Source organism: Zonotrichia albicollis, chromosome 8 (genome assembly GCF_047830755.1).
Source record: "Zonotrichia albicollis isolate bZonAlb1 chromosome 8, bZonAlb1.hap1, whole genome shotgun sequence".
Lineage (NCBI taxonomy): Eukaryota > Metazoa > Chordata > Aves > Passeriformes > Passerellidae > Zonotrichia > Zonotrichia albicollis.
In genome coordinates, this window is record NC_133826.1 from 9,185,097 (window position 1) to 9,199,313 (window position 14,217).

The 14,217-nt window shown below is 49.7% G+C and overlaps 1 protein-coding gene and 1 long non-coding RNA gene across 2 annotated transcripts in view; one reads left to right on the plus strand and one right to left on the minus strand.

The window, feature by feature from the left end:
• The window catches only part of LOC102073344 (vitamin D3 hydroxylase-associated protein-like), a 15,469-nt gene continuing 1,252 nt past the window's right edge, over positions 1-14,217 (plus strand). The window contains 16 exon segments of the mRNA XM_005482339.4: positions 1-2,823; positions 3,820-3,933; positions 4,265-4,408; positions 4,753-4,886; positions 5,161-5,367; positions 5,896-5,936; positions 6,548-6,672; positions 7,617-7,656; positions 7,659-7,741; positions 8,455-8,552; positions 9,048-9,147; positions 9,697-9,740; positions 10,347-10,386; positions 12,456-12,564; positions 13,352-13,398; positions 13,400-13,498. Of these exon segments, the coding sequence (XP_005482396.2) occupies positions 2,614-2,823; positions 3,820-3,933; positions 4,265-4,408; positions 4,753-4,886; positions 5,161-5,367; positions 5,896-5,936; positions 6,548-6,672; positions 7,617-7,656; positions 7,659-7,741; positions 8,455-8,552; positions 9,048-9,147; positions 9,697-9,740; positions 10,347-10,386; positions 12,456-12,564; positions 13,352-13,398; positions 13,400-13,498 (1,635 nt within the window). The 5' untranslated portion in view covers positions 1-2,613.
• Positions 7,059-14,217, minus strand: part of LOC141729838 (uncharacterized) — a 14,590-nt gene continuing 7,431 nt past the window's right edge. Inside the window, exon 3 of the long non-coding RNA XR_012581277.1 lies at positions 7,059-9,072. This is a non-coding gene — a long non-coding RNA (uncharacterized LOC141729838). The remainder of the gene's footprint in view (positions 9,073-14,217) is intronic.

Consider the following 14,217-nt stretch of genomic DNA (forward strand, 5'->3'; position numbering starts at 1 on the left):
CTGAGATGCTCAGACTACTCCTTGGACTGCTGTAGGAACAGGGATTTTCCCCTCTGCTCTGAGCACCCTGAGGATGAAATCTGGTGTTTTCCCTAGCACAGACCAGCAGTCAGAAGGGAAAGCTGAGCCTCCAAGCAGACTCTGGCAAGCAGGGACGGAGCTGGCCCACTTCCCACAGGGCTGCTGGCACCCTGCACAGCATGCAGGAGAAATCATGGAATTACAGAACAGTTTGTGTTGGAAGGGCCCTTAGAGATAACTCCTTCCAGTCCCCTTCCACGGGCAGGGACACCTTCCACTAGGAGCAATTTGCTCAGAGCCCCACCCAACCAGGTCCTGAGCACTGCCAGGAATGTGGCATCCAGAGCTTCTCTGGGCAGCCTGTGCCAGATCCTCACCACCCCCAAGGAAAGAATTTCTTATCTCTTACCTAAATCCACCCCTTTCAGTTTGAAGCCTGTGTTGAGCAGCGTGCCAAGGTCAGATGGAGAGCAGAACACCCTGCACATCTTCTCCTCCCCTTTGGCCATGCCAGATTTTCCAGCAGGGTTTTCCAGCCCCTGGCAGCCCCTGTCACTGGGGTTGGCAGCACTGGCTGTTCCCAGCAGGTTTCCAAGGGTGTTCCAAAAGGAATACCACAGTGCAAAAGTGTTTTCCCAGTGTGGGAATGCCAAAAGCAGATTGTAAAAAAGCTCTGGCAGGATTAATGTTTGGGTTTTTAATCTATTGTCATAGTTTAAAGCATGCAATAGTGTGGAGTGTTTTCAAGGGCTTGAACTAGTGTTTATCACAGCCAAGGAGAAAGCAGCCCCCAAGGACCCCCATTCTTTATCAGCAGGCTCAGGAGGGAGGGAGCTCCAGGCATCCCATGACTGAATCTATGCAAAGCCAAGCCCAGAAGTGCCTGGGTGGGGTTACAGGTGCTTTCTTCCCACACAGAAAATGCTGGATGAGGTTATAAGTTTGTTTTCAAATTCAGGCCTGGAGGACTTGTCCCAGGGAAGCCAGTGCCACCTGCACCCCTGCTTCCAGAGCCAAGCACCATGTCATTGATAGCTTAACCACTCTCTCCCTGGCATGGGGGTGGGCAGGAGTCCAAGCCATGGAGCACCAGTGAACCTGTGAACCATTATTCTTCACTGGAAGCCCTGAGCAAAGACCTCCAGCAAGCGATGCCCATGGGACAGTGCACCAGGCAGGGCCAGAGCTGCTGGGGAGCTTTGGGAACTTGAGGCTGCCACAAGGGCTTGGAGGCTGCTCCCAGCCTGGGCAGCCAGAGGTTGGTGTGGGTGGCAGCACTGAAGCACTGAAGGCTGGGATGGGGCAGTGAAGACCAGTCAGTGGGGAGAGGTTGGTGACATCCCCACTGAGCTGCTTGGCTCATTTTGCTGCCTGCCCTGTCCAAACAGGGAGGATCCTCCTCATTTTTCCTGTCAGCAGTTTCTCTGCAAGGTCTCATGTCTTCCTCAACTTCCTCCCTGCTGCCACAGGAATGATCCCACAGGACATGTCTGTAACAGGCAAGCAGGGAACATGATACAGCAGCACGACCACTGGCTTCAGTTCCCAAATGAGACCCCTCCTCCAGAGAGCAAAGGTTACTCTGGATGCTCTCCCCTTACAAGCTGTCCTGCCCTGCTGACTGGAGCAGAGCGAACATCTCTCTACAAGTAGGGGGATTGCCTTCCCTCTTGGCAATGAGCTCTCAGAGACACCCCCTGTCCTTCCCTGTGGTTCTTGCAGAACTGAGAGAAGCTTAATTTTTTCAGCCTCTCCTTTTCGCACTAAGCCACAGAACAGCCCTGGGCATGGATGCACCCACGACTGGGTAGGGGGCAGCTGGTCTGGCTACATGGTCCAGCTCCTTGGCATTCTGCTGGCTGGAGGATGGGTTGGAAACAGGAGAGCAGCCTCTGGATCCATCAGAGGGGATTTCCCAACACTGCTTGCTGTCTGGTTCAGGTTGCCAAAATGCTTTTCAAAGGGGCTTTTCTTGAAAGTGATACAGAGCAGTCATTCCTTGAAGGAGAGTTCCTCCCACACTGCATTTCCAGTCACTGTGTCACCTGCATTCTCTTGGATCTCCTGAGCTCCCATCTCTCCACAGGGACCCTTTGGCTCCCTACATGAGGGTCCCAGGACAAGCAGAACTACGTTTTCCCAGGCTCACGGGGCTGCAGGTGATGCTGCCTGAGGAGCAAGGATGATGGCTGAGCACTGCTTGCCATTGGGCTCATTAATTAAGTGTTCATTAATTACTACACATGGGTATGGCAGGGCCAGCCCAGAGCTGCACTGTGCTGGCATTTAGCTCTGTATGCAGCCAGGTACAGCCACAGCCACTGGCTGGGGGGACACAGCCTTGGGGACCCCCCTGCCTTGGGCAAGCCCCCCAGGCTGAGTCAGCTGAGCACACAGCTCTGCAGCCTGACCCTCAGTGCTGCTCCAGCAGCCAGATCCTTTCAAAGTCCACGCTCTGCAAAGTCCATTCCTGGACTTTGTTAAAGCAACTCTGATGCTGCACACTAGGCGAGCACAGTCTGCATTCATCAGCCCTCTGAGGAGTAGGTGGGAGAGCCAGGTGTCTGCAGCTGGCCTGAAGAGACACAAATCATGACCCAAGAGCGACTGTGGCAGGTCCTGGATCCACCCTGGGGAGACCTCCGTGCCCTCTTGGCTCTGCTGTGCAGCTCAGCTGCAGCTGTGGGGCTCCTGAGATGGCTGGGAAGGAGGCAGGTCCAGCAGAAGATGGATGAGGCAAGGAGGTCTCGGCACCTGGCCCTGGAGAGGATGGAGAAGGCAGCTCGCAGGCTTAAACAAGAGGTAAATTTGGGGTATGTGCAAGGAAGGGATGCTAATTTGGGTAACCAAAGAAATGGGGGAGCTCTGATCAATCCCTCTGTGAATGGTGGCTGGGGCACGGGTGTGTTTTGTAGCATCACCAACTCAAGGTTTTGTGAGTGTCATCACCCTCCATTGCCTCAGAAGGCCCTCTCAGAAAAGACTCTGTAAATGAAGTATTTCTCAATGCAGACCCATTGAGGAAATCCTGAGGATGAAAGAAAAGTTGGAGTCTGGGACCTTCTCAATCAGGTCACCATCCCAGACCTCTCTCTCCTCATCCATCCCTACATCCTCCTTATCCATCCCTACTGCCAAGCCTTTCCTCTCCCATCCTCTTTCCTCTGCCCCTCGATAGGGATCTGTCTGCCCCATCATCCTCTAAGTACAAGGGAGTTCCACATCCTTCCAACATCTGCACATCAGTGACCAAAAGCCATTTCCTCCTGACCATGCCCAGGTAAAGAAGCACCTGGATTTGAGGAGGTCAGGCCTTTAGAATTGTCTTAAACCCAGAAGAAATACCTCCTGCTATTATTTTCTTGGAAGGGAGGTTGCAAACAGCCCACAAACTTACCCCCCCCCCCCCTTGTTAATGATAAATTTTGTAAAACTTTAGCTGGTTGAACTGCTCTTCAGTGAGTTAGAGTTAGTAGGGGAGTGAAGGCCTGTAAGAGAGTAAACAGAGACAGGTCTAACCACTCCTACAGGTTCATGCAACTCTCCAGTAAAGGTGCAGCTTTCTGCCTGTTTTTGTTCTAGTTTTATGAACGAAGATTCAGCAAATTCCCCATCTGTAAATTCCCCACTCCAGCACACACAGTGCTCTGTGGGAGGTCTGCATGTTTACAGGGCATATATCCTAGAATTTTCCACTCAAGGTGATTGCTGTGCAGATGTTAGAATTGGGTATTTGCAGACTTAACCAACCTTTTCTGTCTTTTTCTTCCCTCTGCACCAGTTCTCCACCCTTTGCAGAACCCAGGCACCCAGAGCTCCCAAATCCTCTCGCTGACCATGGTGGAGCTGGCAGAGAAGCTGAAGGAGGGGTCCCTGTCCCCAGAAAGTGTCCTCTACTCCTACATGGACAAGGTGGGTGATACCTCCAGCATGGCAGAGATGCTGCAGGGCTCTCCTACAGTGGGACTTGCAAATTAAAAATCAGCTCATTTGCTGAGAGAACCAGCAATGCTAGGGATTACAATTTTTGGTACTGTTATGTCTGAAGGCTGTCTTACAGGCAAATAAGCAGGACAGAATCCAGGGCAGAAAAACATCTCAGAAAGAAATATATTAAATTTATAGGTAAAATCTCAATAATGCCAAAGCTTTGAGAAGGTTGAAAATTCAGCTTGAAAACTAAGTATGTAATGTCTCCTTCCATCCATTCACCTGTCCTGCTGCTCTTCTGTGTTCTGGAGAGGCTTTGGAGGTGAATCAGGAGGTGAACTGTGTGACAGACTTCATCCATGGATGTGAGGATCAGCTCCAGGAACTGAAGAAGCAAAAGGAGAAGGGGCTGCTCTATGGCATTCCCATCAGCATCAAGGACCACATTAACTGCAAGGTACCTCCCCAGTTCCTCTGCCTTTTGCTGTGGGTCTGGGAACAGGCCAGGATGTCCCATCCTCATCAGGACTGAAGAAGAGTTCCCTCAGACAAGGATGTTCTGGGTCCAATATTGTGGGACCAGCAAACCTACTTTTCTTATGATTAAAATTTTGTTTTCTCCAGAAACTGGTAACCTGTTCTGATCTGGTTTTCCCTGGGATAGTCAGGTCCTGTTCTGCCTCTGAGAAAAGTTAGGTGGGAACTTTGCCACAAGAGGCATGATTAATTAAGTCTGGTTTTGTCACAGCTCCAAGCGGCATCTCTTCTGCACTAAAAAGAGCTTTGTTTCCCATCCCCAAGGGCCACATCTCTTCTGGAGGGATGGTGAAATTTCTGGGCCAAGTGAAGGAAGTAGACAGCATCATTGTCCAGGTCCTAAAGCACCAGGGGGGAATCCCCTTTGTGAAAACCAACATCCCACAGACCATGATAAAGTAATGCCATGTTTGCCTTCATGGAAGCACTGTGACACATGCCCCTTGCTATCCAAGCTAATTGCACATATTAATTACCTACTTACTTCAATCTAAAATTATTTCTCTTGTATTTGATGCCTCTTCCTTCTGAAATGCATCTGTCTCAACAAATCTGCTTTGTGCCAATTCCACATTAATTCCACACCCGTCCCCGCACGGTGCTCTATGCTCTGCATTTATGGTTTGCAGACGCAGAAGCACCTCACTCACCTGCTCATCTTCCTCTCCCCAGCTACGACTGCAGCAACCTCATCTTTGGGCAGACCTTGAACCCTCTGAACCCCCAGAAGAGCCCCGGGGGCTCCTCGGGAGGGGAGGGAGCTCTGATTGCAGGGGGAGGCTCCACCCTGGGCATGGGCTCGGATGTGGCTGGCAGCATCCGCCTGCCCTCCAGCTTCTGCGGGCTCTGCGGCCTCAAACCCACGGGCAACAGGATCAGGTACACCCCAGCTCCTGTCCCCTTCTTACACACACTGGGGAGGCTGCAACGTGTCCCCACAGTGCATCAAACTGTGGTAGTGCCCATGGTTTCCTCCAGGGTTAAGTTAGCATTGAACTCGCTCTGTTAATAACATGAGATTACTTCAATCTGTATCACAACAAAGACTTATTCAGTTTTTAATAGCTCTGGCCAAGAAGCTGAAAGCAAATACTACAGGGTGATCTCCTTTTCAGATGTTTGCCAGCCCTTGCTTTTATTGTAAGAGTTTTCTGTTTATCAGAGGTGGCTTGCCCATAGATAAGGAGTTAGTTCCAAAGAGATTAGTTAGTTGAAAAGAGATTATTAAATACTGCCCTCAGCATCTTCCAGACCATGTAAGTCTTCTTCATAGCTTAGTAAGTGTTAAGTCTTAGCAGAAACTTTTGCCCTCCTGGATTTGTTTTGGGGCAAATGGGAAGTTTGCAGCTCAGCATGGTGACCTGCCCTACAGCCTGCTGCTAATTTCTTCTCCCATTATGTTCCCAGCAAACAGGGAGTCGTTGGTGCTCTCATGGGAATGCAGTCAGGTAAGTCCATGATGGCATGTTCCTACATCACACCTTTGCCTCTTACATCTCCAACTGCTGAAATGCCAGCAGGCCTGCTTGCCCTGCTCTGTGCCTCACAGCCAGCCAAAGCAGGGATTATTAAAACAGCCTCCTGCCACTACATTTTGCACCATTGGTTCTGTTCTGTGTGGTGGCTGTTGTTAGCTGAACCTCAGCAGGATGAAATCAGTGCAATGATGGAATGGAACCAGGCAGTGCAATGCCAGGCATGAGAGGTGTGAGATGTGCAAGCCAAAGGCCTGGGATGTCTCACTGGACATGCTGCCAGGAGGCTCTGACAGCTTCAGCTCCACCCAGGCAGCATTGGTGGAAGGCTGCAGCCCTCTCTCCTCACATCTGCAGAAGCCTGGCCCAGGAGGTCATCAGGCTCCTTAAGCTGCCTCTGCTCTGAGACTGACAGATAATTCCTGATGGACCTCCTTGCTCATTACTCTCATTCCCCACTTCTTTTCCCTGAAACTCCCCCATTTCACCTGAAACTCCCCCATGCTGGAGCCCCACCAGCAGCTCTGCGCCAGCAGCAGCCCACCTGGCAGCAGTGGCAGGTGACAGGCCCTTTGTGCTCACAGTGACAGGGGTGCTGGGGCCCATGGCACGGGACGTGGACAGCCTGGCCCTGTGCATGAAGGCTCTGCTCTGCCAGGAGATGTTCCAGCTGGACCCCACCGTGCCCCCCATCCCCTTCAATGATCAGGTAAGGCTCAGAGGTGCTCCCATGTCTCCACCTGCCCAGCAACAATCTCCAGAAATTCCTAGATTTCCAAGATGGCAAAGGACCCAGGGAAACACACACCTGAGGACAAGTGACCCCAGAAGCAGCCTCACAGCAGGGCTGGCAGGCAGGAGGTGCTGTGGAAAGGACCACACCAAGGACACTGCTGCAGACCTGTGTTCTGGACAGGACTGCTTTTCACCAGCCCTGTTCCTCCCATCCTCCCCCCAGCCCAGGAGAGCTCAGCTGGTGCGTCCCTGATGTCAGGATCTTTAGCTGGTCAGAGTGACCCCAAGAAAAGTGGGAAAGTCTCTTTTCTTTTCCCAGCTTGGTGCTTGAAGAATGAGTCGGAGCTCTTCAGTTCTCGGTCTCAAGGTTGTTTATTGTATCTTATCTATAAAATTCTTTCTGCATCCAGCAGGACAGTTCCAGGCACTCTGCCTGACCCTGGGACAGTGTTCTGTCTTTATACTAAAAACTACATGTACAATGTTTACAATTACTTTCCAATATCTATCACCTATGTTAGACAGTGAGCTTCTACTCTAAACCAATCTGTAAGTGCCAACATCACAGCAGAAGATGGAGGCCAAGAAGAAGAAGGAGAAAGACTGGACATGCCCAGATCCCTGAACCCCTGAACCCCCATTCTAAAAACCCCAAACTCTACTTTTCACTTTGTGATAAATTCACTATCATTCCACTTAATTTGTCATGGCTTGCTGATCTTCATCTAAGGTTGGTAACTTGCTCCACAGGTCATAATCAAACCCACAGGGGCATTTTGGGCTCTGTTCCAGGGTCTCTGAGCCCCCTGGCAGGGGTCCTGGCCATCCTGGACAGCCAGAGGGATGTCCTGGGCCCTGACACCCTGAGCCCTGGGAGCAGCACTCTCCTGGATGCAGCTGTGTCTCCCCTTCTCGCAGGTTTACAGCAGCTCGGAGCCTCTTCGTGTCGGGTTCTACGAAGGGATGGGTACTTCCAGCCCTCGCCCAGCATGATTCGGGCTGTGCAGCTCACCAGGCAGCTCCTCCAGGATGCAGGCCACACGGTGGGTGTCCGTGCCTGGAGCTGTTACCCTGCTCCTTACAAAGTCCGGATAAATCACTTTCCATCTCCACTTTGGCTCCTCGTGAAAGAGAAAGGCGAAAGCAGCAGCTCGTTTTCTAAACTGGAGTAATCTTGTTTATATTTCTGGCCTAGCAGACATAATAATTATGTTCAGATATCTCCACGTCACACCAAGCAGTGTTGTTTCCATCGTGCTTTGTGTTCCCATAAATGTCAAACTCAAAACAGTTTCAGTGATCCCTCAGCTGTTAAACACAGCCTGTAGATTTCCTGGTGGGTAAGTGGGAAGGAAACTGGAGCAGTTGACCCTCCAGGGACATATTTCAGCCTACATTTTTCTGTGGTTCCACCAGTGGAAATTTCTCTATGGTAGCTGCTCCAACGATGCAAAATAATTTTTAAAAAATTCAGGATTGGTGGTTTGAAGTGTCTAAGAATTCTTCTGTAAGAATGTGGAGGAGTAGAGCCTGTGCCAGGTCCAATATGCATTAATGCCTTGCCTAGGGCTAATGGGAAAGAATAGCAGGCAGATGAAAATGAGGCCTTGCTGTCCCGGAGCAGCCAAGGAAGGTGTAAGTCTCCCACCACTTCCCACTGAGCTCTGGTGAGCACTGGTGAGGCAGGGAGGCTCACAGAGGGCTCTCTGAGTCATTCACCCTTGCTGCCTCTTGGACAGGGATGCTTTTCTTGCAGCTCGCTCCCTTTGCCCCGCCAAAGATTGACTACATGGTGGATGAGCTGTTCACCAGAGGGATTTTCTCCGATGGGGCCGCCCACCTGGTGGACTGCTTGTGAGTAAAACCCATTGCTGTGTGGGCTGCAGTGAAACCTGCAACTGTGAGGGCAGTGGGTGCATCCGGAGTGTTGATATTGTGTGTACACACTGAGCAAGGAGCAGCAGAGGAGCAGTTTCTGCAGTTCAGGCATGAGCAGCAGGCAGTTCACACACACAGCTGACACTCCAGGTGCCCACCCAGCCACTCTGTCACCTCAGCATGCCCAGGGCTGTGCATGGCCCCACCACTGCAAAGCCCCCCAGAACTTTTATGGCCCTGATGACACAGAGGCCATTAAAAAACAAAGTTAAATGCTGATTTATCTGTCACTTTTGCCATGAACATTTATACCTCAGCCTTTATTGCTCGGTGTTTTCTGTTGAAGTGGGCAGATTTTTTCTTCTAGCAGCTCCCCTCCAAGACAAGCCCTGCCTTGGGAGCAGCACTGCTGTTCCTATTGCTCTGTCCATAGGTGACTTGCGCCGACTTTTTCACTCTCTGCTCTTGCAGCAAAGGAGACATGGTGGATCCCAACCTGAAATCCCAGTACAATACTTACAGGCTTTCTGCTCTGCTGAAAAGGATCTTGGCTATCATTCTGAAACCCATAGTAAGTGTGTGGGTGTGCCTCACCTGTGTTAGAGGAGATCTGCAAGGTGGGGAGGTTTTCTCGTGCAGGGAGGTAAATTGTACCACCCAGAAATGCTTGGCTGCTTCATGTTAATTGCCTGATGGGCTTCATAACGAAATACATGTAATTTTTAAACCCAAGATGAACTTATCAAGTGAGTCTGACAGCCTTTTGTGGGAGTTTTGCATGGGGAAGTTGAAATATGATGGGCTGTGAGCATACAGCCCTTCCAGCAATGAGCTCCAGGAGAAAGGATATCACTAGCAAGGATCTAAACGGCATTCCCACATCCAGAAGATGATTTCCAGGACTACTAGTGTGGTCTAGAGCCTTATTTGTAAGAGTTGTAGTAATTAAATGTGTAAATTATTGTGGGAATAAACCCTCTTCACTGGAACTGGCCTGTCCTTCAGTGCCACTTGTGCCAGGAGAAGACAGATGCCCAAAATAAAGTCCCAGGGTAGCAGTCCCAGCTATTCCAGCTGCATTGCTGTTGACTAATCCCAGGTTTTTCTCTTCCTCCAAAAGTACCCACGCATTGCTCGGGATCTCGGTGCTCTCTGTGGAGTGGGGTAAGGACCCTGGGGTAGCCCTGGACAAAGGGATGTGCCTGGCTGTGCCCAGCTGCCCGTGCAGGCAGATGCCAGCTGTGCAAAGCCCTGCCATGGGGCTGGGTGGCACAGGCTGAGCCAGGTGGGGTGTGCTGCCTCTGCACCACCCAGGCTCAGCGCTGGCTAATCCAGGGATTCTCAGCCAGGGGCTGTTTAAGGGTTTAAGGATCCTCAGGGTGACAGGTGGTCCTCAGAGCAATCCCTGGAGATCAGCACAGGAGATAAGGGCTGTTTTCCCTGTCTGGGTGGTACCCAGAGCATCATGTGTTAGTGCAGAGGTTTCTGCCTGCACGTGCAGTGTGGTGTGAGGCACCTACACCTCCAAGAGAGGCACAGACACACCAAACTGGTAGCAAATGAATTTAGAACACTGATTTTTATCCAGGTCTTCTGGCATGCTTTAACAAAAGCTCTTTTGATGTACCTGTGTGCAGCAGGGGATCAGCTGGGTGGTACCATTGCTTGTTCCCAGAAGGATTGTGCAGTTTTCTTAAAAATGGTCTCTCTGTGCATTTTCTTAGCTGCTTTCTGTTGCCACAAAGCTCATTAATTCTGTCACCTTTCCAGGTCTGCCAAAAACCTCTGGGATCAGCACAGAGCAGTGGCGGTAACGTGTGTTTACTTTTCTTACTGTAGTGAGAGGTCTCCAATGTTTCTAAGCAATTGCTTTGCACTCTGTGATGGACTTGAGGTTGGAAATTATTCACCATAATTTGCCCTGCACTGTTTAAGCACAAACAGCATAGGAACAGCCACTAAAGATGTGGCTTCACTTTGTCTTTTCTGTTTCTTGTTGTGAATTCTTCATTTCAGGTACTAGGTGTTACTGTTCTGACCTAAGACCGTGCTTGAACTATCAAGCAGAGACATTAGGAGTTCAAAATTTTGTACATGAACCCTGTGACTTAGGTAGCTTCCTTATGAAGTCATTTGAGATCAGGAACCTCAGACAGGAAGTTTTTTCCTGGACAACTGCATCCAGCGCTGCCACAAGCTGACCAGGTTCCTCTTTTAAACCAGCTGAGTTTTATGCTTCAATTTAGTTTTATTTACTGCCTCCTCTTGTCTCTGCTCTGATGGTTGGAAACCACCGTGTTTCCTACGCTCTTTACTCCCTTCCAGTCTATCCTTATTTTATTTTTGTCCTTGGGTTTAAATAGCACCTCTCCTCTCTGGTATTTTCCGCTGCCTCTATTTATAGAGAGTATCCTCTTTCAGCTGGTGTTTTGCAACGCAGAGGAGGCTGTTTTGGTGTCCTCCCACAGGGCAGGATCTGTGTTCCCTGGGACACCCTCTCAATCCTCCCCGAGGAGCAGCATCCCCCAGCCTGCACCACCAGCCTCTACCAGTGCCACTCACTCCATGCATGTGCACTGTGGGCTGACAAATTATAGGGCAGAGGGAAAACTCCTAAAAAGCTGTCTGGTCACTGGTGGGAGTGTTTGAAATGAAATAGCCATATTTTGTTGGTTTTTTTTTAAGGTGAAAACAGATTCCTCTCCCTTTCCTGAAAATAAAACCCCACAGAAAACCAAACCCAACAAATAAACATAAAAACCCAAGACAGACAAACCAACAAAACACACACAAAAAAAAAGCCACCACAAAAACAAACAAACAAAAAAGTCAAAAAGAAAACACCTTAGAAGATTTGACGGCTTCAGAGATATTTTGAATTGTTACAGCTCAGTGAAACCATATTCACATGTTTTCATCTACTGCAAACAAGAGCCGATTCAAAACTTTTGGCTAGTGACCAGCTTTTCTCTCAGAGGAAAAAAATCAGGTTAGCTGCAGTGACTGTATTTCCTGGAAACACTCATCATTTGCTGAACTTTCAGCAGGAAGGATCTCAGACTGCAGGTGGAAATTGAGGTCAGACTAAAAAATAGCCCCAAGGCCAGGCCTTTTGTGAGAGAGCTGCAAGACTCTTGTACAGAAAACTTGCTGTGAATGGGTTGTGCAGGACAGGGGCTGGGCCATGGCACAGATGTGTCCCTGTAGCCAGAGAGTGGCTGCAGAAACAACTGTGGTTCCATCTGTGGCTGTTTGCTACCACAAACTGGGACATCTCTTTGGGGATGGGTTCATTCATTGCCTGATGTTCAGCAAAGCTGTGCTAAACCAGACTGCAAATCTGGATCTCTCCTGGAGCTGCAGTACAATCCTGAAACTGTTGTGGGAGATGTCCTGGGGCTTGCCCAAATGTCTCTTGCTGCTTCCTTTCCTTACCTGTATCCTTATGTGAAATGAAAGAAGGTTTTGTGGAAGTATTTTGGCTTCATGTTTTTTAATACTGACACCAGAATAACCAGTGCTTTTAGGAAATGTGACTTTTTAGTCATCCAAACAAACTGCCATTGATCTCTATTCAATATAATTCTAAAACAAAGCTGTTCATGGAAAAGATTGGGTTAATACTCAAGCAAATCAGTTCTGAAACACACACCTAGCATTCATGTCTAGGTCTGGGCAGCATATGGTATACTGACAGGAAACCTAAAAATGGAAGAACAAACTCCCTTGACCCTTTCAAAGCACAGTTCAGATTCTATCTTAATTTTTTTTTTTTTTCTGTATCCAGGAAGACTTTCTCCCTCCTTTTCCTGTGTCAGCACAGATCTGCCACTGCTGTCCAGCAGACACCCCTGACATCTTCTGTGCCTTTCCCTCCAGGCTTACCGCAGGGAGTTCATCACCAAATGGAGGCAGCTGAGGCTGGATGTGATCCTTTGTCCCATGCTGGGGCCAGCCTTCAACCATGGCTACGCTGGGAAGCTCTTTGGTAATGTCCCTGAGGACACACAGGGCACACAAGTGTCCCTGCACACACCCAGGGTGTGTTTGTGGGCAGAGCTGCAGCAGGACACTTGAGTCCATGGACATTCCCCAAACTATGCACGGTGCTGGCTCTGCCCTCAGGGAGAAAGCAAAGGAGAGGCTTGGGTGGGTCTGCTCACACCCCACCTCATCTGAGCTGAAGATGTGTGGGTAATTCTGGGGCAGCAATAAGTGATCCCTCTGTCCCAGCTGTTCATGGGTAAATTTTCCCTGTTTTTCTGCTGCAGAAAGCCCCAGAGCTGCTCCTGCAGCAGAGGGTGGCAGTGAGGACAGCTGTGGTAGATTTTGGTACAGGACCAGGCTCTTTTGGATGCAGCTGTCTCACATTTCCCAAAACTCTGCAAACAGCAGGAAGGCTCTTTGCATGTGACTTACAGAAAAAGGCCTTTTTTTATAGCTTCCAGCAAGTCAGGGTCCTCCGCTCCTCTAGCAATGACCTTTTGGGATCCAAAATCCCCACAGTGATGTTACATAACTGGACATCAGGAATATCTTGGAAAGGTAGCTGGGATTTTTTCCCCAGGGGTAGATGCAGACTTTGAATTGTTCCCTCACAGAGTGACAGGTGAATGCACAGGTCACTCTGCTCTCTGTCACTCAGATCTCTCCATCAGAAGTCACTTTGAGGCAGCATGTTTTCAGGGCCTTCTCTGGACCAGCAGGTTACCATCTGGAGGTCATTGCTGACCCAGCACATTAAATTTTGCCATTTTGCATGCTCTGTGTCCCAGCTGCAACCTCCTACACCCATCTGTACAACGTGCTGGACTTCCCTGCCTGGGGTGGTGCCGGTCAGCGCGGTCACGAGGGCCGACAAGGAGGAGCTGAAGCAATACCGAGGGCACTACAGGGACCCTTGGGATAGGAGGCTGAGAGAGGTCAGCAGCAAAAGGGCTCAGGTCTTAGAACCAGCAGAGTGACACCTCTGGGATGTGGTCTCAAGGAAGTCTGCATCTCCTAGTGGGAGTGGGAGCTTGTTTAGCAGTGTCTCGGGAGTTTTGCTGTTAATTGCAGCCCTAAGATTGTGAAAAGTCTCTGTTTTGGCCCATGCATCCAAAGAATGAGCTGGAGTTCTTCAGTTTTCGGTCTCAAAGTTGTTTTTTATATCTTATCTATACAATTTTTCTCCTGCCCAGCTGAGGTCTGCTGAGCAGGACAGCCAGCAACACTCTGACCGCCCCTGGGGCGGTGTTGTCTTTTTATACTACAAACTACGTATATCATATTTACAATGACTTTCCAATACCTATCACCTATGTTAGACAGTGAACTTCTATTCTAAACCAATCCCAAAGTGCCAGCATCACAGCAGAAGATGGAGGTAGAGAAGGAGAAGAAGAAAGGCTGGACACACCCAAGTCCCTCCATCTTGTCCTCATAACCCCCATTCCAAAAAACCCCAAAATCCACCCTTTCACCCAGTGATAATTTTATTATTACACTACTTAAACTTCTGTGACTTTCAGGTCCTCATACAAAGCTGGCAATTTGCTCCACGGGTCATAATCAAACCCAGAGGTGTTGTGGGCTTTGTGCCAGGGTCTCTGAGCCCCCTGGCAGGGGCCCCAGCAACTCTGGACACGCAGAGGGATGCACT